The 24,530-nt window shown below is 39.6% G+C and overlaps 3 protein-coding genes and 1 long non-coding RNA gene across 6 annotated transcripts; all 4 read right to left on the reverse strand.

Moving 5' to 3' along the window:
- Positions 1-1,235: 1,235 nt before the first annotated feature.
- On the reverse strand, positions 1,236-7,856 carry oscp1b (organic solute carrier partner 1b). Of its 3 annotated transcripts, XM_069537268.1 has the most exons (11): positions 7,608-7,856; positions 6,987-7,028; positions 6,040-6,194; positions 5,518-5,685; positions 5,186-5,266; positions 4,986-5,089; positions 4,468-4,596; positions 3,833-3,902; positions 3,511-3,650; positions 3,329-3,392; positions 1,236-2,748 (listed from the first exon to the last, which is right to left on the reverse strand). In XM_069537268.1, exons 1-11 carry the CDS (start codon positions 7,717-7,719, stop codon positions 2,629-2,631), a joined length of 1,185 nt encoding a protein of 394 aa, XP_069393369.1. In that variant the 5' UTR covers positions 7,720-7,856; the 3' UTR covers positions 1,236-2,628. The 3 variants fall into 3 exon arrangements, with proteins under 3 accessions (XP_069393369.1, XP_019948139.1, XP_069393370.1); XM_020092580.2 differs by lacking the exon at positions 6,987-7,028 and having other exon boundaries at positions 7,608-7,849; XM_069537269.1 differs by lacking the exons at positions 6,987-7,028; positions 7,608-7,856 and adding an exon at positions 6,853-6,899.
- Positions 7,857-9,422: 1,566 nt separating this feature from the next.
- LOC109633172 (uncharacterized) lies at positions 9,423-10,359 on the reverse strand. The gene is made up of 2 exons (XR_002202982.2): positions 10,083-10,359; positions 9,423-9,548 (listed from the first exon to the last, which is right to left on the reverse strand). It is a non-coding gene; the product is annotated as an uncharacterized lncRNA (long non-coding RNA).
- A 206-nt stretch (positions 10,360-10,565) lies between these two features.
- Positions 10,566-13,043, reverse strand: mrps15 (mitochondrial ribosomal protein S15). The gene is made up of 8 exons (XM_020092744.2): positions 12,751-13,043; positions 12,260-12,328; positions 12,097-12,172; positions 11,914-11,962; positions 11,694-11,778; positions 11,519-11,577; positions 11,006-11,197; positions 10,566-10,895 (listed from the first exon to the last, which is right to left on the reverse strand). Exons 1-8 carry the CDS (start codon positions 12,878-12,880, stop codon positions 10,788-10,790), a joined length of 768 nt encoding a protein of 255 aa, XP_019948303.1. The 5' UTR covers positions 12,881-13,043; the 3' UTR covers positions 10,566-10,787.
- Positions 13,044-13,483: 440 nt separating this feature from the next.
- Positions 13,484-23,078, reverse strand: csf3r (colony stimulating factor 3 receptor). The gene is made up of 17 exons (XM_020092591.2): positions 22,899-23,078; positions 20,455-20,536; positions 19,585-19,659; positions 19,146-19,442; positions 18,621-18,753; positions 18,344-18,510; positions 17,684-17,850; positions 17,390-17,540; positions 17,012-17,094; positions 16,687-16,888; positions 16,397-16,585; positions 16,072-16,173; positions 15,615-15,761; positions 15,169-15,309; positions 14,982-15,078; positions 14,815-14,893; positions 13,484-14,387 (listed from the first exon to the last, which is right to left on the reverse strand). The coding sequence occupies exons 3-17, from the start codon at positions 19,646-19,648 to the stop codon at positions 13,908-13,910; spliced, it is 2,499 nt and encodes an 832-aa protein (XP_019948150.2). The 5' UTR covers positions 19,649-19,659; positions 20,455-20,536; positions 22,899-23,078; the 3' UTR covers positions 13,484-13,907.
- Between the last annotated feature and the right edge of the window lie 1,452 nt (positions 23,079-24,530).

Below are 24,530 nucleotides of genomic sequence, written 5' to 3' on the forward strand. Positions count from 1 at the left end.
GTTTAAGTTCTTTTCTCCTTTATTTATATTTTATAAATGTATTGCTCTGTGGCAAAAATCCTTTGAGAAAGTCAAATGAATTGAACCTGATAATATCATTTACTTTTCAATAAATTAGACTTGAAATCCACCAGGGTGTCATTTTAAACACACAACCACTGATTCAGCTCACCAAGAAAGTTAACTCCTCACTCGTTTAGTCAGCATGTATAGTTTTGAATAACGTTTAGTGAAGCGCACCTGTGTTCTCAGTTTAGACTCCTTGATTAACCTTAAAAATTCCACCCACTGTTACCAGTTTTCAAACAAGTGGGCAGGTGTGATAGACAGAGAGGCCAACCTAAATGGCAGAGGGTTATGTGAGTTGCTCTCGTCTTCCTGCATTGACTCAGCAGAGCACATGTCCCCAGCCACATGAAACGGTTGTCAGCCTGTGGCTTTACAGTGTCCTGCCCACAGTCCTACTCAGAGGAAACTGAATCATAACTCCAAATGCTGGGTCTGTAGGAGAAAAAGGTTTCAGATGCTCCTCTGACATGTTTCAGGAAGTTGACTGAACTTTAATGACTTTACGTTTGTAGTCTTTTAGTCATTTTTTCAAATATTAATTTTGGCACATCGGAGCAAGGTTGTAGCACTTTTTAAACTTTAAACAGGAAACAATATCAGACTATTATCTTAGAAATCACATTTTTGTGGGTTTTTTTTCACTTTGTCATTCAATAATAATCCAGGTAGACAAATTCATAGGCAATCTTGCAAATCTTTACAGGAAAAGTTAATTTCCTTGTGAGCTCAGGTGACCTCAGTGCACAGTCTTGAAGGATGACAAGCTTTGGTTTCTGTTTGTTTTGCTGGGAGGGAGTATCCTTGAGGCACATGCTATTGTATTTCTTTTCATTCCTTTGCCAAAATTATTGGGAAGACCTCACCAGAATCCTCCTCCCCCAGATCAATTCAGAGAAATGTCTCAGCATGTTTTACCTGTGTGGAATGCACCTTGTTTGAATGTGTGCGTGGTTAGGGAAGTGCAGACTGTCATCCTCACTTTGACACACACATGCAGGCAGACTGCACACACATGATCCTGCATACAGATAGATATCTGTTGCTATAGCAATTCCCATTGTAGATCTGCGGGAGAATCAGAGAAGTCTAATTGTGGAAGGCATTCAAGCAGATGGCTTATAATGATCTGGTTTGGTGGTTGAGCATGTGCTTACAGAATAAATAAATATAATCAATCACACATTTGTTTATTCACATGTCAGAGTCCAACACTTTCAAAGGTGGATTAGAGATAAAATAAATAAACCTTTTAAAGTTGAGCACATCTATGACCTTATTAAGAAAGATTCTGTGATTGTTGTGAATGTTAGTCAGTTACAACACATTCATTTTTAGAAAGGTTTGACAGCTCCCCCAACTGTTAGAGTTCATCAACTACAACAAGCTGTTAAAGTGTTTGTGCCATTTTTAACGCTGTGTGGCATCCGTACCAGTCCGATACATTTATTGAACAATTTATTAAAAATCCAATATTGCACATTCAACAATTTGACAGATGCAGCAATATGCACTCCTCTATGCAAAATGAAAATGATACACTGAAATAAATAGTATGCAATTAACATATTTACACCTTACACTGTTCTTTATATTGCATTTTTCTCTATTATAATCAATAACCCACCAATGAACCCATTTCTGGGCCATATCTGAACATTCAGAGACATCACACAATAGTGGAACATATCTTACAAGTTGCTTCTCTTACCATTTTAAGGTAGGACAGCATGATGTTACATAAATATATTTCTTATCAAAATAAAGTTTGGAGGGAATTCAAAGCATAATATAAAGAGCACTTGGGTTTCCTCTTCCCCCACATCATCATTTCATCATGAGAATACAGCAGAAGTAAACAAACTTCTTCTTTACACTGTAATAAAAATCTGATTTACGGACTATAATCCTGAAAATCATTTAATACATGACCGTAAGTAAAATGAATGGAATATGTATTTTGCATATACAGCAGCGGATTTTAAAGAATGTTATTCCACATACACAAATTTAACAACGGGCCAAGACAGAAACAATTTAATTTTGTTGTGGATCTGGACAAAGGTCGGTTCCAAGTATCACTTTCTTTAGCATTGCAACATTGGGCGTTTTTAAGTTTTTCAAAGACTGTCCAGGAAAAAGACATATTTAGGGGACACACTACAAATGTGTGCAATTTAATGTGGATTGATAAAATTCAAAAATGTTCATGAGGGAGGGGGCCTTTTTTCAACGGCTGAAAGTTTTGGATCTGGACAAAGGTTTGGAGGAAGGAGTTTTTAATCCCTTTCTTAACATTGCGAGATAGGGCCCTTGGTGGAGGTATGCTCTCAATTGAATGCTCTGCTAGGTTATCTATGCAAATTAGCTGTGGATCATAGACAGTAGCTTGACACACCTCAGACCTACATTTTAAAACCGCCCAAACAAGAAGGTTTTTCTGGCTGCGTGAGGTTCCTGTGGTGTTGGTGCAGGCTGGGACAGTAGACTGGTCTACAGAAGAGCAGACAGCCAGCAATGCATTATTCTCTGTCCCCTGGGCAATTCTGCCTAGGTGACGTGTCACAGACCGTCCATCATGGCCAGAAGGTCATCTCCTTTGCTGCTGGCGCTGGGAGACTGATCTCCAGATACCGTGAACTCTCCCATGATCCTGACCAGCTCAGCATTGGCCTGTTGGTCCTGAAAGACAAGGTTGTCCACCAATCACAAGGTTAGAGTGGACATCACAGACACTTAAGCCTCATTACAGTAAATCTTATGAGACTAGCAAACCCACACGTATCTGAGCATTGACTCTATAACTTAAGTCTAGCAATGTGATAAGCAACATTTGGCCGTGGAGTTTGATGATGGAGGTTATAAAGTATGTCTTTATCAAATCTGCACTTGTGCCCGTCATGATGGATTCTATAGTATGAGCAGTTCCGCGCTATGTCCTGACAGCTGTGAACTGATACAGTCTCTGTTTTAGTATTTAAACACATTTGATTCAATTATGGTGGGGGCTGGGAAAAGGAAAGAAAAAAGACATGGCTACAAAGAGGACAGAGATGGGGACAGGGAAACTGTTTGTACACCCTCACATCAAAATGACAACAGTCTGGGCCAAAAGGAATGTTGTGGGTTGAGCACTTGTCCTTGGATGACATGTATGTTCAGACCTTTTGTCACTAAATGTGCAATAACAGTTTTCCACATTTAGTAGACATCCAATCATTTTCTGAAGAAATTAAAAGTTTGTTACATAAGTAAGCTTTACCTTTGTTGCTTGGATGTTTATGACTCCATAAGAAAGCTCATCTGGTCTTGATATTAACGCCTCTCTGGTATAAAGGAGATTCACAATGTCAGTTTTGAATAATTCAAATATATTCTTACACAAGAAGAAAGATTTAATTTGACCATGTGTCAAACAACACACACAAAAATAAAAGGACTCACTCTTCTTCCTCATCTGTGGCAAAGAGGTTGACTCGGAAACCGCTGTCTGTGTTTCCTGGTTTCTGAACGTCCAACCTTCCCATTAATTTGGCCAACAGATTCAGCTCCTCTTTGGCCAGAGGGTTGGGAGCAGCATTGACCTGTTGAAACATTGTGGATTGTTTACTTTTGTATATGTTGTTAACAAGATCCTGCTCTTGTTGATGGTGCAACAGGAAGTAGAGTAGATGGTTCTGGACCAGGATCACTACATTTACCTTGAAAATTTAACCTATGTATTAGAAAAGCTTAATCGTGCTTGTTTTCAGTAAACCAGTTTTACCTTAGTGTGCTGAGCAGAATTCTTGGATGTTCCTGACATGTGGGTTTCCACTGGGCGGCTGACACTGTACCTGAATGAACAGATGAGACACACGGATTCAACATGCATGTCAGCAGTGTCAAATATAATCTGCAAAAGTAGAACAAATGTAATTTATATCGTTATTTTTCATTGTGTCATCCATGTACTTCATTAAAACTCTATCTAGATTATCATTGTATAAATTAGAAGCTATGTCAAGTGCTAATAGGCTGACTGGTTTAATCTTATACAAAGTCACTCATCCCAAGAGACTTAAGCAGCTCTACAGCTCTAGTGATGATAACTTCCCCACACTGCACCTTCCTTGATGTAGTCTCTATAAATATCTAATGTAAAACCACATAATTTAAATGTTGAGGACTCCCCGACCAAAGGGTTCAAATATTGGCTGTGAACTGTGACATCACTGTGTGATTGTATGTTGTTCCACATCTGTTTGTTGACTCATTTCCTGTAATCCTTTCTGTCAACAATCGATACAGGTATAATCCGCAGAAAATACACTCTTTAGAATTGAAAACACATGATGGATTACTGGAGACCCATTGCAAGATAACCATTAAATAAATAACTCTCACTGCACAAAGTCTTACATGTTTGTGCCTAGTTTGGTGACCCTGTCTCCAAATATCTCAAAAGATCCTTCCCGGGTAGCAGCTGTGTAGTTTCCTCCATTAGTGAACTGCAGCCTGTTGACTTCTTCCCCTGTGCAGCTAAACATCCTGGAAATACCAGAAACAAAAACTTAAAATACTTTAACAGTGTCAAAGCCAGGATGCTCTAATGAACATGTGTGTGCTTGCTTTCTCTATGTCCTGTATGTTTCACTGACATACAATACTTGAGTAACTCATTACAAGCTAAATGTACATGACATCTAAAATTAGAATGTAAATGCTTGTTAGATAAAACCTGTGTAATGCAATTAGCTGCAGACGGGCCTACTTAAAATTAGAGTACACAGTCTGGATACAATCAGAGAAGACATGTATGAAAGACAAAACAGTAACGTGTCTTCACTTAAGTCCACATGTTTAATCTCACTATCTCTATCAGCCTTTAGAGTCAAGATTGTTTGGCCGCGGGGGATAAGTGCTGTTTACAGTGGTACCTTATCAAGCCTGGGACATGTGTTCCATGAGGCACAGGACCACTGATGGGAAGTGCAAAGCGGCCATTAGAGTTCTGTACTTTGTCCTTAAGGAAAATGGACACCTGGAATAGAACAGGATACGTGGCAAAAAGTGTGTGAGAAAATTTAAATAAAACACTAAAAAAGTACCCTCCCTTTGATTCAAATTATGGACTTACCCTTATGTGCATGTCTTGGAAGAAGATTAGAAGAGTTTGTCTAATCAGCTGGAATTCACCGCTACACATGGGCGTATAGATCTAAAAAGTAAAAACAAACAGAAGAACATGTGGGGTGGTGAAAAGAGGAGTACTTAAGAGATGGACATAAACTCGTAGTCAGGTTTCACTCTCTTCGCTGTTCCTCTTTGTATAGTTATGTATAGTTTGTATTTGGCGCATTTCTGCATTCTATATCTTTCATCATTTGACCTAGTTCACATGCAGCGCTGAAATGTGCATAATGTGTAATGTTGTTACCACTAAAGACAGTGAATTAACATGTAGTTTACCTCTATGAGCTGCTGATATGTCTCATCCACCTGGCTGAGGATGCTGGGAGTGTCTTTCACAAAGTCCTTGATGGCATCCATGTGGTTGAAGGACACTAAGAGGATGTCCTTCGGTCGGGGACATAGCAGCACCTGGTACTTGAAGGCCATGGTCATCAAGTCATAGAGCTGTAATGAGCAACACAAGCATGACTTAATATGTATTCATAAATCCATAAACTGAGTCTGCTGGTGTAAAATTAACAACAGGGGGAGCCAACAGGGGGAGCCACATACAGTGTGTTAGATATATACACACTGATTGATGTGTAGATTTATGCCACGTATACCCAAAGCTTGTTTGATTTTAAAATGGAGCTCCTGTACAGAAGAAGCTGTAACACAACCTGGGAACACTGTGCTGTTGATGACAGAACATGATTGATGTGTGGACGAAGTTTGTGTGTTGAAGTGTAAATTCAATATATAAAAAAGAAACATAAAAATACTAAATACAACTGGTTATTAATATCCATCCTCTACCTTGTCCATGCTAGCTTGATTGAGTCTCATGATGGATGCGTGGGCCAGCCTGTCAAACACAGTCCGCAGGGCCTTCTTGGAGTAAAGCTCCTGCGGCTTGAAAAGCTCCTCCAGGAACTTTTTGTTGAACATGGTAGTGATGATGTCATTCATAACTAGTGAGGCAAACAGCACAAACAGAAAAGTCAACAAGGGTTAACTGAGGGTAGACAAATGATCTTTCCACACTGGAGGCTCAGAGGCAAGCAAATGAGCTTTCTATACTACACTGCACGTTGGCCGAAACCCTTTCATCCAAAGCCTAATCCCAAAGGCCCCAACAAAGCAGCAGCGTGGAAAGCCATAAGCATGTATTCTACTTGGTAGCAGGCCCACCGCTTGGTAATGTTTGGACTCCACTCGGATGTTTTTTCATGTGTTGCGAGCCTTGCTGTCAATTACTGTTGCATCTGACAGAAAGATCTGCTCCATCTGATCTGATCCAGAGTGAAGCAAACAAACTACGTTAATGCAACGAGGCTGGGTAATGAATTCTGTGTAGTATGGTGACTCAAAGCTTCTTGATATATATGGAAGAACACGTGCAATTTGCATGTTCTTATGACATGTAGCATGGTTTGTGACATGCAACATATGGGCCAGCTTATTAGTGTGTCATCTTAACAACATTGGTATAATTTACAGATATCGATCTGCTTCTAAAAAAAAGTCCCTATGACTGTTCAAAGCCAAAAATATTTGTGGCCGGAACTTGAGCATGTTTGCGCTCCGACCACTTCAGGATGCATCAGTGAATACAGAGAACCAGAATACCTCATTTAAGAGCCAACTTTGAGTGTGCTCATTTATCGAGTCCCATCATGTACGGAGCAGGCTGTTTCAGTCTGGGCCAAAGCAGAGAGAAAAGCTACTAAGTGCATGACTGTACTGAAGCTGTGTAAAAATACCTCTCCTTCTGTCATCCTCTATCCAGCCAACTATTGTGGAAACTTTATGAATTAAAAAGAAATAGTACATTTAATAATATCCTGAAAACATCAGAGGACGTCATATAATGTGGTTGTATGCGAAAATTCTCTTCATACAGTATATGACTTATATGATCCTATTCATAAAGTGTAAATACAGCTGTGTCCAAATGTTTTAGGGTCTAAATATCTTCAGATTCTGATCCAAGTGAATCTGCAGCAAGACATTAACCCTCATAAAATTGTCAGTGATAAGAACTGGCAACAATACTAATTATTGCAATATTTTATGAGAACACTTTACTTTTAGTGCCATAAAACATTTGCATGTCATTCCCCCCCCCCCCCCCCATTTACTGACGATGGACCACTGGGAATTATAATTACAGATTTGTTCAGGTGCAATTGTCTCATTCTAAATAACCTGATGTCTGTGTGAGTTAAGACTTTATAAAAACATGTGGATTTACCAAAGTTAACCACATGTTGTCTTTACGTGTTTATTTGAGAACACACGGACTGAACGTGCAGTTGTCGCATTATAACGTTGCAGGATGATGGCACTTGTTGTCGGCTGGTTAGCTGCTAAAAGCTAGCTACCTTTCTTAGCTTTGTCCGCGGGGATGTTCTGGGCTCGGAGCCGCTGGTCCAGGATGTACAGCATCTCCCCGCCGAGGTTGATGAAGAGCAGCGGCAGAGTCCGTGAAGACATGGTGGATGATTGGATGTCTCCAGAAAAACAGAAGGCGCTAAAGACCCAGCTAGCTCGGCTAGCTTCTGCTGCTGGGATGTGTTTATTACAGCCTCCTCTGGTTGCCAGGCCACGAACACAACAGCCAATCACAGCATTGTGCGTAATGACGTACATAAAGAGGGAGGAGTCCGACGGATGTAAAAGTTGCAGCCAGTTTATAATATAATATAATATAATATAATATAATATAATATAATATAATATAATATAATATAATATAACATAACATAACATAATATAATATAATATAATATAACATAACATAACATAACATAACATAACATAACATAACATAACATAATATACTATGATATAATATAATATAATATATCCAATAAAATACAAAACAATATAATATTGACAACATAATGTAATATCTTACAATACAATACAACAAACATCTGGAGCTGGAGTCAGAAAAGGTGTGGGACTTAAATAAAAACCATATTAGTCAAGGACATGTTTTTTTTTTAGAGTAATGGCACATCTGAACTTTAATACAATTCCCATATTAAAAAATACATGAAACAAATAGAGTGAACAATGTAATTTATTTACACTGATGCAAAATAGTTACAATGTTACACAGACACACAGAACAGAATGAATGGTATAAATATAAACAGATAATTCTGTTTATATTTATACAGTTCATTCTGTTCATCCCGCCATATTTATACTCTTTATATCGTCTAGATCTGCCACTGCCTGTTTATATCTTTTAATTACTTATATTTTTTATATTTCATGTTTAATGCTGTTTGCACTGGGGATAAGAGGAAACGCTATTTCAATTCTCTGTGTGTCCTGCACATATGACATTATTGATAATAATGTTGACTTGACTAGACTTGAGTATAAAGCTAAAGGTAAAAATCCATTTGACACTTTAAAATGCATTTTCATTAATTGCTTTGCATTTGTTATTTGCATAAAAGCTACAGAAATAAACACATTGCATCCACAGCAGCAGGGGAACAGTGACAAATAGGAATACTGTCAAGCAGCCCAGAATCCTCTGCGTCTGGTTACTGTGAGACTTCTCCATTCCTGATACGAATTTCTCGCGCCATCCTGCACAGCTCACAAAGTCCACAGAAACAAGACATCAAGGCATCGTTGCATACGGTTCCCTATGGTTCAAAGATTGTGAAAAAAGGAAAAATCACACCATAAGTGTCAACCCTCTATTACAAAACATGCTGCAATTCAGGTTTGTCAATCTCAAGGAACACCCAACATTTCCTGAGTTCATGAAATCCCTGTCTTTCATAAGAGCTGGGTTGCTGAAATCACTTCTTCTGCATGAAACCAAAGCTTATCTCCCAAAAATTATTAAGTTGTTTCTAAAAGAATGACATACCTGAATACCATAGGTCAGTCTCATATGAGTCCTCATGGCGGTCAATCCTCCTGGCAAACAACCCAGGCAACAGTTTTCTCCATACTTATCTGCAGTGTAGCAGCCCAGGGCAACAGGACACACGCAGCCAAGAGCACCTGCACAATAGAAATATATACTGAGTATGTGAGGAGAAAAGTTTCTGTGTCTCAAAAGTGATTCCAACCTTGTCTTTGGTGTATGGAAAGAAAATAAATTATGTCAAAATGGCTCATCTTGGATTTGTACTCACAGACAAGAAAGTCACTGCAGAAGGAGCAAAGGCCTGTGCTCCACTCTCCAGTCTGGACATTTGTCCCATAGCCGCCTGCACCTGGTTGATGGGTGACCGGTGGGTTTGACATTTTTGTTTATTGGATCTGCAGGTAGATTTTGATTCAGCTGCCTAGTGACGAACATATTAGTGTTAGTATTGGAATAGAACAAGGTAGAAGAGCTTCAGAAGAGATAAAGCATAACAGTCTTTCCAAGTTCTATATTACATTAGGTCATATGCAATACTATGAATTTTTGGGATTTAGACACGAATTAACACAATCACTGTGCAACAGTTCAGCTTCTTATTCGCTAATGTTGCTCAGATATTTCTAATTTTAAAATTCTAACATAAAAACATAAATTCGATCTTTTTTATCTTTATTAAGTCAGAAGTAAAGATCATTTTATCTGTATATAAAAGTATTGCTTACTATGGTGAACATACATTTCCACTATGAAAGCTATAAATTAACCAAAAGTGAAAAACCATACAAGGGCCCATGTTATTTTGTATAAATGCTAACATAAGGAATTTAAACGTGAATCCACAACTTTTAAAATACAAGTGAACCTAATAGAAATATGTTTGAGCATGGATGGATGTCATTTAAACTAAATTAAAAGTGAATGTACTGCGAGAGGAAAAAGACGTGTCACTTACCAGAAGTCTGTCGTTGTGTGCTGCACTTGATCAAACTGAGAAACTGCCCACCACACAGGAAACCATGACGAGTCTGAGCTGTGAAATTCAGTTTAGCCAACAACTTGTCTGTTGATGTCAAAGATTGTGGTGATTATCTGGCAAACATATACCATAAATGAGTTGCCGCTTTGCTTTGAGGTATCAGATAGTGGGTATAATATTCAACAGCTGCAGATCCACTTGCACGTCTCTTATAAGAGGCTGGATCTCAATGTAGATCTTGCAATCAGTAAAGATCAGACAGCTCATGAACATCAGAATATCTCACAAAAAACTTCCACAGAACAACCACAAGTACATCACATCCTTTGTCACTAAGACGCAGGTTTAATCAAAATGTGTCACTGCTGCTGTTGGTTAAAGAAGAGTTAATATTTATTTTATCCAAACAGCTTAGACTTGAAGATGTGATGTGCTTTGTAGTAATAAACACAAATATAATTTTCACTTTATCCCATTTATTCTGACATTTTCAGAAAACACACAACTTGAAAACATAAGCACATTATATTTTATTTTGATAACATGGAAGCCGTTAATCCAGATGTCAAATGACCTTAACTTAAGGTGTAAAAGTAAAGATGTGCGTCAAGATATATTTATACACATTCATTTATAGTTTGATATACTATAAAATTTATGCTAAATGTAGATTGACATCTTTTATTGGGTCGTGGCTTTTGTCTTGGCTGCCTCTGCTGCAGTGGAGGCTAAACTTTGCTTCATCTTCAGTCTCTCCTGTGCTTTCTGCTTCTGCACTTCTTTAAAGACCTGTGAAGAGACACACAGATGAGTGAGGGGAGGTCCAACACCGTCAACGTGTTAATCAGTTACATCTATTCTAAATATAGATGTAAGAATAATAATAATTTATCCGCTACCTTAATGCACAGGGCCTTCTTTGCCAGCCAGCGCCGAGTGACTCGTCTATAATACTCTGGAGGGAATGTGTAAGTGATTCCCAGCTGCTCACACACTTTCTCGAAGGCATCATATCGAACCAGCCGAAGGCGTTTCAACAGCTTTTTCCTTCTGTCAATGGCCATTAGCATCCGCCTTTTGTTAGCTTTGTCCTGGAGTGAAAAAAGGCACAACAGAATGAGGATCTTTCAAATGGGCTTCAAACAGGCCCACATAGGAGGAAATGAGGACATTTTAATTACAAATATAACAGTGAAACAGTCCAAAAGTTACACAACCTCTCTTCCCCATGTATACCAGTTACAACTAAGGTGTGTGATGTGAGATGACGTGGAAATTTCCAACCATAACTGTGCGACGCATGTTTTTATTTAATGTGGGGGAGTACACAGGATATCCTGTGCTTCACACACACTTGACACCAGAGGCAAGGTGAGGATGCTACAATGTGTGAATTGTTCTCCTTCACTAACCTTGTGATGTGTTTGCAAATGCTCCTGGTAGTTTCGGATTCTTGCTGTCAAAACAGCCACTGAAGGAACACACAGTATAAAGATGATTTGTTCAAAATAAAGTTTACAAAGATTACACAATATCTTTGTATTTCAGTGAAAACACTTTGTGCAACACCGAAGCAAAGTAACTCACCCTGAACTTCCACCGAGTTGCGGTCACCCTCATCCCTCTGGACTTTTGCAATCAGCTGTTCCTTCTTCAGTTGTAGCTTGTCACTCTGAGCACAAAGTAAATAATTTTACTGTTAATTACTCTGCAGAATGCCAGTGTGATTTTCAAGAAAATCAATCAGCAGCGAAAAAGAAAACTGGTAAAATATGGCAAATCAATCCGCTGAGATTTAAGAACTCACATGACACGCTAACTCCAGTGAAAGAAGTCGCTTGACAACATCATCAGTCCTGTTAACAGAAAACACACTGGTGTTAGAAAAGTAGCAGATTATTGTACAAAATACGTGAAGACAGATTTTTAACGAAGCTTAAAGCCACGTTTGAATTTGACTAATTTTAATTGAGGAACAGTATGTATGTACGTTTGAGCGAGAGGTACGGCTGCATAGTCCATCCTCAGCATCGTTGGAGGAAGATCACTGAGCTGGCTCTGAGGAACTGGAATACACAAAATATATGGTTGAAAAATTGACATTTCAAAATGTATCAAACATGATTTAGTGACAATGCAGCCTCGTCGTATACCTGTCTTCTTTGTCTTTGCACCCCGAGCATAATGTCTCACTGGTGGAGGAAGAGCAAAGCTTCCCGAAACTGAAGAGAGAGAAGGAAAGAGATATTAATGTGTAGTGAGGGGACAGAATTTCGCGTACACATCAGTTTTGCAGGACGTTAATGCAAGTGATCAACAACAGCTGCATGTAAGCTCATCTGTTAAACACCAACTGGCTATACAACAGATTGTTGCAGGTGGGTAAACACTGAAAAAGGCGTCGCAGGGATAAACTCCCAGGATCATTATTGTGCCTGAATGTAGCACAGCGTCCTCTACTGTTGATGGCAGGGTACTGGTGGTGTCCTGGCTACGTGTTGACAGAGAGGCAGTAAACAGGTCGGTGTTTTCACATATGTTGGCTAACAGTTAGCTCACAGTGATCTTTTAACTGTTAGCTAACTGTGAGCTCCGCTGCTCCGGTCAGCTCCTGCCGGTTTTCTCGTGTCTCAGTCGGACTCACCGGCGCTGACTCCTCCCGGTGCTGCGATCAGGGCCGAGCTGCGGGTCCACGGTTTGACGGCGGAGCCAACATCCCGTAAAACACCGGCGGAGGATTTCAGGACGGTCCGCAGAGCTACGTTAGTGAACATGGCTCCCAGCAGAGGTGAGGAGGGAGACGACTTGTCTCTGGAGGTGATGAAAATATCAGAGCTAGTGTTTCTCGACCCCTACATGAGGATCGCCATTTTGACCAGACTAGAGGAGCCGAGTGTAGAGCGGAGCGAGGTTGATCCAGGCTGCGCTATCGATCACTGAACACATCGATTAAGAGATTTTAGTTTTATAAAGTTTTTAAAAACAACAGGAAACGTAGATTTGCTGCCTTTTAGTTTTATCTGAATTTTAGATTTAAGGAGAGTTTTCTAAACAACTAATTATTCATATTTACTCTATTTGAAGAGGTTTGAAAGGCTTTTGGTTGTTTGGTTTCAGGTTGAGATGTGTTTTTGATATAAATTAATCCAAAGATATCATTGAGAATTTACTAATTTATGGCAAAAAAAACAGGCTGTTAAATGTGCACATACATTTACAATACAAAATTGTTATACTTACATTAATTAATCCTCATGAAATAACAACGTGCAGGAATTGGGAGACAAAAATAGCAGCAATGTAGAATAACAAAAAGCTCATAAATGTACATTTTAAGAAATCTTGTGATCTTTTAATCAAAGAAAAACTCAAACACCTTTTTATCAATGAATTTTAATAAATTGGCACAGTTTAACATAAATGTTCTCCAACCCTCACACGTAAATTGAGGTATAGAGCAGTTGAGGTTACACTGAAATATGAGTAAAAAATAGTTAAAAACATATACAACTAACATCAGAGTTTAGCCGAAGGATTCTATGTGAGGTGATTTGAGAACTTTAGACATGTTTCAATGAAAAGGTAAAGCTATAAAATGAAAGAAAAAGAGGTGATATTTACAGTGTTGTAAAGATAAAACATGGAGTTCATAATCATTCAACATCAGTTTAATTTTCAACATTACGTAACATTTATTCACAGCTGTATGCTACTATGGATCAGTCTACCACATTCTACTGATTACAAAAATATGAATCTCTGGAAAAGCAGTAATTGTTGTCATCAGAAAAAAAAAAACTTTTAGTCATTTTGAGTATCATTCATGGCTAATGCTCGCAGAAAAGGAAAGTCGTCCCAAATAGTAACTGGGTCCACCCCTTCTTGGTCATCACAATCGTGTCCTGGACCAAAGAAACACTGCTCCCTTGGCGTCCCATCAGTCGCCATATTCTGGTAGCACTTTGGACTGAAGGATTCCTCGGTCTCCAGGAGCGGCTGTGTGGACTCAGAGCGCAGGTAGACGGGAGGCTCTTTGGACGAAGGGCTGCTGCATGGGTCAGAGAAGATCACTATGGCATAGGGAACAGAGTCGCTGTTTGAACCCGAGTATCCAGGGATGAAGGGTGAACCACAAATGGACTCTCCCAGGTCACTGGTGTCCTCTGCGCTGCTCAGCCAATCATCCTCTTGTTTGCCTAGTTTCATTGGGAGGTCCAAGAAACTGAGGTGGGACAGGTAAACTGGATTGGGCTCGTCACTGTCCCAGGCAGGATGTATATACTGCCAATGGAAATAAGTTGGTCATGAGTGTCTTACATCTCATATATTACATGTTATTACATTACTCTTCTGACCACATGGGGGCAGTTATTTGATGCTGAACAAACTGGGTGACACTTCATGATTGACAGATGGGATTGACCTGCAAAATCACATGTTCTCGATACCAGGATCTGCACCTCAATTACAGCTGTACACACTAGTCATCTAAACTTTTCAGTCTCCTTTTAACTCGCTTTGGTCTTCACCGACTCCTAAGGGAAAGTTATGTGGCACTTTAGCTGCTAAACGCTAAACTATGATGTAGTGGTTAACTTTATCTGCCATTTGGCGTTGAGCAGTGAGTTTAAAGTGGATCTAAATGAGCAGAGTCAGAAGATAATTATCATCACACTTCTCACTAACGTGTACGGTTTATTTTTTGTACCTGCGATGTCCCTGATGTCCATCTCTTTATGCTGCTATTCGCAGGATCAGGAACATTCGGCCAAAGTTGCCCCTTCAGCCTGGAAACAAAGGCACAGAAAATACATGTAATGTAAATAAACCATGTTACAGCTTCACAGTTTCTTCACAGTGTGACCATGAGCTCACCTTTTGTTTTTGGGGAAACAAGTCAGGACTGTGAAAATGACCAATAGTGAGAGTCCAACACCAGACGCAGTCAAAATCATCACAACGGTCATGGCATCTGAGAAGGGAGGAATTCATACTCTGAATTAAATACCTGATGGAAAAAAAAATCACTCTGTGTTTCCACCTAACAAATAATGATACCGACCAAATGGCTCGATTTCGAAGTGAATCCTCGACCCATTCAGGCTCCAACCGACCGTGCTCACCATCATGAAAGCTTCATACACAGACATGGCATTAAGGTTTTTCAGGATCACCCTTCTCTCCTGCGGGTCAGCATTCACAACTGAAAGACACGTCAGGCATTAGATAATATGAATAACAACAATAACAGTTATAATATTAACAATAATAATAATATTAACAAACTTAATTTGTATATCTCTTATTAACAAAGTTAGAAAGTGCTTCACAAGAGGCTAAAACAACAAAAATAATCAAATACAATTTATTTAATCACATTAAATGCAAATTTTTATAAAAGTAAAGAAGAAGATAAAAGAAAATGAAATAAATTCTAAACTCTTAAACGTTTTAAGAAGAAGCATTTTCTACATAAGACAGATTTCAGAGATGATGTATTGCACCAACCATTAATGTGCCCATTCTCGTCCCAGTAGAAAACCTTGTAGCTCTGGATGATTCCATTTCTGTGCTCTAATGGGATCTCATCCCAGATGAGCTCAATATTTGAGTACCACATCTTTTTAATTTGTATTTTTGGAACCATGGACGGAGCTTTAAAAAAAAAAGTATTCATCATGAGGGATTATCACAGTTTCAGCTGCTATATGAGCTCAAAGCTTCAATTACAGTTGGAATTTTTTCTGATTTAAAACCCTTAGCCTGGCAAAAGTCATCATTCATGTCTGTCCACAAGAGGGCGTTATTCCATCACATTTCAGATGCTTCTGATCGATTGCACAATATATTTGTCTTTAAGCTCATGTGGCAAACTCTATTCTCACTTCTTCAAAGTTCAGTAAGTCTGACTCTCACACCTCTGCCTGCTCTTTGTGCAATTCCCCTGGCGTCTGCGGTGACTTACCCTTTTGTCTTGAGTAGGCCTTAACAGTCTCAGGAAGGCCTATCCCATCCTTAAACCTGGGATACACAGAGATCCCATAGGGCTTGTAGGGCTCAAAGCTTCCTATTGATGAGAGCAAGGAGGTTAGAGTGGATCAGTGCCCGTAAGCTCCGAACAGTGTGTACAGGCGGTCGGGCACAAGGGAAAAAGAGGATCTTGCATAAGACCGATTGTTTGAATTCTCGTAAAAGGATGAGCAGCGGAGCAGGCAAACCTAAAAAAAGATTGAATAAAATAAGATGCACATGGATTTTAAAAGGTGCAAGACAATTACTATAAAACATACCTGTTATAATGAGGCTGGACTGGTTTCTGTCTGCGATTTCAAACTTGGTGAGGGAGATGTCTTTTGTTAACAAAGGTCTCCATTCAACCACATAACCAGTGAGACTAGAGATATCAGTGTTTTTCCACTGGACCAGAAAGGCGCTGTCATCCTGAGGAACGGCTGAGATATCTGATATCGCTGTAAGAGCTAATGGCACAAAAAAATATGTTACGCACATTATGAAGGAAATTATATCAAACATTAAGCCATTTTCTAAAGCAGCACATTTCAATATGGTTAGTTGTTACCTTTAGGTTTGTAAATTCGAACCTCAGTGGGAGAGGATTTCCCGACTGCGTTTACAGCGCTCAGATACACTTTCTTTGCTCTTTCAGGAAGCTGGAAAGTACAGTAGCTCCCCTTCGTAGCGCACACCTTTCCACCTGGCGGTTTTTGCACCGAGACGATGTATGACACATTTTGGCTGTTAGCGCGGAATTGTTTTGATGGCTGAAACAGAAAAAAATAGTAAGAAGACATTTCAAAGGCAGGCCTCACACACTCAGGCAGAGCTGTAACAGAAAATACCATCAGTGTGTGACAGGTGTCAGGCAATGTGTGTGATGTGTGCACCTTCCAAAACAAGTGTATGTTGAGTTGTTTGTGCATGGGATCCCCTGATAGCTTCATCCACCAGTCGAGGCGTCCAGTGGGAGCTGAAAAGAGAGAGACGGCTGTCAGCTCCGAGGCTCGTCAAAAGCCTGCGTTTCCTCCTCTCACCCTTTAAAAAGTAAAACTTTTCTCTACGAGACAGGTCTATGGATTCACTGCCAGAGTGTGTGGCAAGACTCAATAGATCAATTCAGTCCTGGGCTATAGAGCAAAGCAATGGGAGATGTAGAACATGACATTAGCATATATTGAATAGAGCAGAAAATGGAAGAAAAGGCGATAGATTGGGAAATGTTGGAGTGACTGATTGTGTCACTCTGAATTGATCTGAGCCCCCACCACTCTCCAAGGTGACTCCGCACTGGCTGCTGCTCCACTCGCTCCAGGGGCTCTGCTGGTATCGGACTCGAATCTGGGCAAAGTACCGAGTCCCATGTAGCAGGCGACACTGGTCAAAAGTTGGGGTTGTTGTGACCCGGCTCACCAGGATCTGACAAATGTCCAAGAGCGCACAAGCCTTTTAGAAAACAACTCCAGATGCACGCACACATTGTTACGTACACAACTGCCTGCAACCAAAGGTGATCATCTATGCTTTCAGTTACTATTGACACTGGATTGATTTGCACTCACTGGTTCACTCCATTGACGACTCTCAGTGGTCTTGAGTCGGACCTCCAGGTTCAGGCGGTAGTTAAGTATCCAGGCCTGGTGCTGCGATAAGCTCCAGCTCAGCCTCAGGCAGCCAGATCTTATAGGCACAGCTTCCACCTTCAGAATCTTTGGTGGGTCAAACTTAGCTGAAATAAAAGAGTCATCAAAGCAGACACATTATGGAGGATCTCACCTGGACCCACAACAACACAACGGCAAATACTCATCCCACCCTGGACGCTAGCTGTTAAAGCTGCTGCCATCTCAAAAATCCGGATCTCAGTCCACTCTCCACTTCCACTCATAACAGTACTGCATGTTTACAGTAGATATGTGTAACTGTTTTTAACAGTGGAATCCCTTCTAACAAACACCCTAGTGCAAAAATGTATCTGAATGTGAAATGTGGTATTTATCTATCTATCTATCTATCTGTCTATCTATCTATCTATCTATCTATCTATCTATCTATCTAAGATTAAATGCACAAACTGGAGCTTGATTAGATTAAGATAAAAGATAAATGGAGGAGTAGAAGGAAGGATTTTTCAGGGCCGTATATCACTCTCATTAAACGGTGGATAATGTCCAGTAAATGACATTCTGATGGAGGTTACTGCTCGCTCATATAATTCTCACCAGCACTGATGGGCTCCATAACGACAGGCTGTGAAGTTGCCTCTCCAAGTTCATTCACCGCCTTCACATATATGTTAATTTCAGAGAAAAAGACGAAGCCGGAGCGAGGGATGGTGAAGTGGTGGACTCCTGTCGGGATCTTGTAGATAGCGTTCTCGTTTGAATCCCTGAAATTAGGAAATCATAATGTGGGACATGTAATTGCCTTGCAGACATTATTTTTGTAAATTGCACTTGTGAGGCTACTTAATGGTTTCAGTGTATTCCTGAATCTTACCGTATCTCTGTGTGGAGGGTGTACTGGGTGGGGAGGTGGGTGCTCTTCTGCCCAGCGTCCCAGCTGCAGGTCAGGGTTTCCGGGGTGGTGAGGTTAGTCTGACAGCTGAGGTTCTGTGGTGCTTCTGGTGGATCTTTTACATTGAAAAACAAAGTAAAGTGAAGTTTTTCTTTAAGGGAGCGCTATTCTTTCAGTTTATTTAATTAGTATTTTAATTGTATAATAAGGATAGATGTATAACATGATTTGGGTGTGTTGTATTACATTTTGTATTTACTGTGTAAAGAAATATTAAGAAATTAATTGTAGTAATTGTACTTGATGGGCTGCATTTCTTGTTTTAATCCATCTATTAATGTCAGATATTTCATATAGGTTGATGAAAATGTTTCTAGTTTCTCTTAAAGTTAATTGAAGGAAATTCTATCAATTCAGTATTGAAATAAAATTTTTCTTTAATGTGATATGTTGAGCTTAATTCAACAAAAACAATCTTTCTCTAAAAGAACTTGAAATACTCCTCACATCCAGCTCTGATCTCCACTCCTCCTACGACCTTAGCGGGAGAGGTCTGGACGCAGCAGGTGAGGAAGTTACTGGTGTGATTGAATCTTGGTATCACAACCTCTGAAACCCTGTCGCTCTCATTGGCCACGGGGCTGCTGGGAATAAGGCGACCGCCGAGGCGCCACTCTATACGAACAGCTTGTCCAAAGGCCTGAAGGCAGTTGTCGCTGATGACGCAGGTGGCTGTGACAGGTGACCCCAGAGGCACCACTGAGCTGGATGTCTGGATGTGGGCACACGGTCTTCTGACGTCCTCTGAAAGTGAGAAAATCAACTCTTTTATTTCTTTCTATTATAAAAAATCAACAGAGGAAGAGCAGGTGTAAAATCAGTTTTCGTTGTAACTGCTAGTTAGATATTTCCATTTAGATTAGTTATTTGATTCTGAGACACTCACCATTCTTCACTTCAGTCAGTAATACCACCAGCATGACAATCACTGACGCCCATGTGGATTTCATGATGATAAAACCTGTTAAAGAGTCAAGATGAAGCGCATTATTCCTGAATTACAAACATCCGATCAAAACAATATATCTAAATTGCCTTTTTAAAGCAACACACTGCATCGAGTGGAGGAGCAACTGAGAGCAATAACGTCTGTCGCTTCAATGTGGTGTTCCAAGTGTTTGTTAAGGACGGCTGATGTGAACAAATATGTGATCTCCATTATACATCATATTTCAATATAAACAGACGCATAGAGAATGCACTGGCTGCCTCCTGAAACAGTGGAAAACAATCTGCAGAGCTGTTTGCAGAACAGAGTCACAACAAACCCAAATGCAGACAGATACATGACACACTCATGAATAATAGAAAAACAGCCTGGGATCACAGTTATGTAGCATCATTACACAAAGAATGTGACATTTAAAGCTTTCCTCGCTGTTACAAATGTAAATCTAAATTCTCTGCAGGCAGTAAATAAGTATGCTGTTCACACACAGTGAATCTTCCCTCCCTTACTCTTCTATTAGAGGGATGAAACTCCTCCGAGCAGACAGGAACATTGTAATTGCCGGTTGTTGGAAGGTAACTAGCCTTGCTGGGCATGCGCTCCATAGCTGATTGATCATGTATAATGAGTAGAAGATGGGAGCTTGTGAGCTAAGCAGATGGAAGCAATTCTCTGGCATATTGTGTTTTTGATATTAAGTCAACAAACTGCTTCTTAAATCGCAGAATCAGTTGGGAACCATCATATCACCACAACAGGTGTGAGGCAGGTTGAGATGAATTCAGATTTTTTTTAAAAAATACTCACCATTACACAAGCACAAGAGTTTAAAGTTGTCTGAGCTCCGGCGGCTGGACTCCGGACATGCCCTCACAGCTCGACTGTGACTCTGTGTGTGATGAAGGAGGAAAGACAAAACAGTTTTTAAGTCTGAAAAACAATGTCCAGAACATTTTGTCCTGACATTAATATAAATGAGAACATTTCACATGAAGGTACATTTTGTTTCAAAGTCTTTCACAATCGTGAAAACAAAACGCTTCACATGTTATATCATGTCTTTAAATTAACTACACATTAGTGACTTACAGACATTTTGCAATAAAATTATGAAGATCGTAACTTCAAATTAAATATTTCGATTGGTGATTTTATTGTCCTCACCATGATATTTACTACTATTTGTGTAATAATAATAAAGAACTGGTTTCCAATTCACTGAAAGAAACTGGTTTTGCTCAAATTAAATAACATAAATCCACTTCTATTCCCATATGAACACAGTGGGATATTATTCCCAACCAATCAAATTCCCAGCAGCCCCATGACCTGACAGTTTATCTCCAAGAGACAGTGAAACTACACCCCCTGCTGTTCACGGTCAACACCTACAACAGCACCACTTCAATGGAAGATGTTATTTACAGTGGTTTGATTTATATTCAAGCTTTTGCTCTGACCCACAATTACATGTGCGTACACATGATAGATCAGATGACAGATTCAGTGCTCCCTGAAAATCTATTGTTCAGCGATCAATGGTTCAACCTCTCACCATAATGTTAGAGCCTGGTGAAAAGAGCACTCCCTCTGGTCTGGGGTGAAACTAACTTGAAATATTGCAGCAAAACAATGAGCACCATGAGAACACTGCTTTTCACTGGTGGTGTTAAATCATTGTGGGTTTGAAGATGGCAACAGGAGGAAAAGCTGTGCGCCGATGTGTCAGTTGACCACAAAGACATGTTCTCTCTACACATGTGAACACTGAGCCACTGAGAGACCAAATCGTTGAGAAACTTCCTGTAGTCTTGGTCTCGGAAACATCTACCTTTTTTTTTTTTTTACCCTCAACACTCTTCATGGTTAAATTTAACTTCTTTCTTTGAGCAGATTTTGTTTCATGTCTGGCCAATAAAATTGCAAACAACCTCAAGACTGGGAGGTATTACTTTATTAATTTGTGACTTTCACTCGGGCTCACAGTCAGATCGCTGCTGTCAGTCCACAGTTACCAACTATAAGTTTGCATTTAGCGATGTGAGGGAAATGGGATTTCTGCCTGTTTCTTATCAGCAGCTTGCACAAAGGCCTCCATTTTTCTCCTGCTTTCCTTTTTTGGGGGTTTCTGTTTATTTCTAGTAGGTAATTAACTGTGGCTCTGACAAAAGGCAAATTGGGAGAGGAGGAGGGGGAGAGGGGTGGAGGAAATCAAAAATTAAATATTAAATTTGGAGTTTTGTCAACAAACATAATTTGTCAGAGTTGAAATAAAGACTGTATGAAGAGGGGGTGATGCACTGATGCCAACATTTTATATAGATTAACTTTGGTGTCTCTCTGAGTCATGTGACCACATGTAAAGAAATAATTTGCTGTAGCCACTGTTTCCTTTCCCGTTGGAGGTTTCAAAACGCCCACCATCAGGATTTGGCAATATCCTTGACAGAGAGAGCGGTGACAAGCTTGCCATCATTTCCTCTTTTCTGTCTGATTTCTCAAACAAAGCCCTGTGCCTTTAGATGAGGATTTTTAAAAGATGTAAAAGAATTTAAAAACGTTAATCATTTGTTAATCATAGCACAGTTTCTCCATAGTCAGACACAATGACCTTTGTGTCAGCAGTTGTAAAATTCCAAACATCTAACTAAGAGGAAAGGAATCTGTTTCACATCCTCTTTTAAAATGGATGAACAGAGCATAAATATGTTTTAGAGAGCATAACACTAATTCAAATTATTTCCATAGTTACACTGACGCTATTTAGAAGAATGTTCAATAAAACCTCAAATAAAGAAAATGACTGTTTTCTATGGAAGTCAAATGAAACATTTGTTTGAAGCTTAAATTTAAGGTTAAATTTTGCACTTTTTCCATTACATTTCAAATATGCTGATTTAAAAGGATTATTTTATCAGGGAATTCATCCCAAATATTCATTATTTGAAGCTCCTCTGTAGCTCTTGAATTTCAAAAATGTACAAATACAAAATATGTATAAAATGTTAAATAAACAAATATAGCAAACAGCCAAAAATCACATTAAACAAGTGTTTTAAATATTAGTATTAAGTCCTTCAACTCGATTAGGTCACAACTATTCATGATGAACCTGCGTCATCCAGAGACAAGTTTAGCTAAGTTTAGCTAAGTTTCCCTTTGAAATCTGGCTCAAGTAGCAAAATGAAAGTAGCAGAAAAATCACTTGAGGTGAAAATAAAGGAGATGCATCAAAGAGGGCTGCCACTCACCACACAGCAGCTGCAGCAGACCCAGAAAGACAAGGAGCTCTCATCAGCGCTGATAGCAGCAGATGACAGAGTGTGGCTCAAAACAACACAGATTGGAGGACGTGTGTGAGTGTGTGTGTGTGTGTGTGGTGTGTGTGTTAGTCAAGCAGCAGCAGCATCAACATCCTTGTTTTGAATTTGTGAAACTTCACTATTTTCCAGGAAGGAACACGTGACTGAAGGGGCCCAAGTTATGGGACTGATCCTTCGTGGGTTGATAAAATTCAGGGCTTTCGTGAAAAGATGAGAGTTTAATGGTTCAGGCAAAAATATTCAAATCTGGTTCGAATTCCAAAACTCCTTAGAGCCTCCGCACAGGATGTCTTGTTTTCACCCCTGTCCGTTGTTTGTCAGGTGGTTTGTATGTTTGTGACTATGCAAAAACTACTGGACGAATTCCCAGAAATAGTCAATGTGTCACAGAATGTGGTATGAGTCAAGAAATATCTTGTTGAATTAGTGGTGCGGATCCAGATCAGAAAGTGGATCCAGGATTTCTTTTTCTCTGTATATAACATTTCTGAGGGTGTTTTATAACATTTTCACAGTTTTTCCAGGGAATAATTCATCTTGATCAAAAAATAAAGAAATCAGTTATATTCAGGGAACTGATATTTAAATTGTGTGGAATTGGGTGCAGTTTGATTGAATTTAAGGGGCTTTGGTGGAGGTGTCCACTCTAGTGACTGCCATTCTGGATATTTATCTATTTATTTGTTTGTTTATTTATCAATATATACAGGTTGCATATATTATTACTGTCATTACACCTCAGTTCAAATAATAATACTATTGATAAACTTTAATTAACAGAGAATGTTTCAAAATCCACATTACAAAGTACTTTACAGCGGCAAAAAAATGAACTGACTAATCATAAGATCATCAGCAAAATAAACAAGACTTGCAAGGCAGCTGCGGCTCAGGAGGGAGAGCGGGTCGTCCACTAACAGGAATACAATCCCAGTCTTCCACAGTGTCCTCTGGCAAGACACTGAACCCCATATCGAACATGACGGCAGAACCTGCTGTGTTTATTTGAGTTATCTTTAACACTAGAAAGATTATTTACTATTTTCCATTTTGTCACAAAATCACCTTTATTAAAATGGAACAGGTAAAAACTGTGTGATGGTAAGTAAATATAGAAATAGGGAATTGTTGTCAGAAGGGAATTGAAAAACATCACTGACACCTCTGACCAGATCTCCACGCGAACATCGCTCCAGAGCCTCGGGCCCTGACTGCAAACGCCCCTTAATGGTCTGTTACCACGAGGTGTTAATATGGCGGCTGTCAAAATGCCCTGCAGCGTGACTCCGGGGAGCCGTCTGGAGGAATGCAGTGAGCGAGGTTCAGCCTGATCCCTCTGTGCTAAGTGCAACCTCTGAAGCAGCAGATCTGCTGTATCACAACGCCGCCATCTCCCTCCCTGCGCCTGTCCAAGCGTTTGTCAGCATGGTAATAGAACACGCTTTTAAATGTGATCGTAAAGTGCGATTTGACCCCCCCCAAGGGCACTCGAAACAACTTGCCATATCGCGTTTATTAGCTTATTAAATTATGGAATAATTCTCCGACCGAGGCTTGATT

Source organism: Paralichthys olivaceus, chromosome 13 (genome assembly GCF_024713975.1).
Source record: "Paralichthys olivaceus isolate ysfri-2021 chromosome 13, ASM2471397v2, whole genome shotgun sequence".
In the NCBI taxonomy this organism is placed as follows: Eukaryota; Metazoa; Chordata; class Actinopteri; order Pleuronectiformes; family Paralichthyidae; genus Paralichthys; species Paralichthys olivaceus.

What these genes read in the sequence shown, in the direction of transcription:
- csf3r (XM_020092591.2), bottom strand. Translation starts at nt 19,648, where the DNA reads ATGAAATCCACATGGGCGTCAGTGATTGTCATGCTGGTGGTATTACTG. An exon ending in ACTGACTGAAGTGAAGAATG is followed by an intron (nt 19,443 to 19,584) that starts GTGAGTGTCTCA and finishes TCTCACTTTCAG; the next exon opens with AGGACGTCAGAAGACCGTGT. An exon ending in GGCCTACTCAAGACAAAAGG is followed by an intron (nt 15,762 to 16,071) that starts GTAAGTCACCGC and finishes TTTTTTTTAAAG; the next exon opens with CTCCGTCCATGGTTCCAAAA.
- oscp1b (XM_069537268.1), bottom strand. Translation starts at nt 7,719, where the DNA reads ATGTCTTCACGGACTCTGCCGCTGCTCTTCATCAACCTCGGCGGGGAG. An exon ending in ACCAAACTAGGCACAAACAT is followed by an intron (nt 3,903 to 4,467) that starts GTAAGACTTTGT and finishes CTGTTCATTCAG; the next exon opens with GTACAGTGTCAGCCGCCCAG. An exon ending in TAAACATCCAAGCAACAAAG is followed by an intron (nt 2,749 to 3,328) that starts GTAAAGCTTACT and finishes CTTGTCTTTCAG; the next exon opens with GACCAACAGGCCAATGCTGA.
- mrps15 (XM_020092744.2), bottom strand. Translation starts at nt 12,880, where the DNA reads ATGTTCACTAACGTAGCTCTGCGGACCGTCCTGAAATCCTCCGCCGGT. An exon ending in ACCGGGAGGAGTCAGCGCCG is followed by an intron (nt 12,329 to 12,750) that starts GTGAGTCCGACT and finishes CTCTCTCTTCAG; the next exon opens with TTTCGGGAAGCTTTGCTCTT. An exon ending in ATTTGCAAACACATCACAAG is followed by an intron (nt 11,198 to 11,518) that starts GTTAGTGAAGGA and finishes TTTTCACTCCAG; the next exon opens with GACAAAGCTAACAAAAGGCG.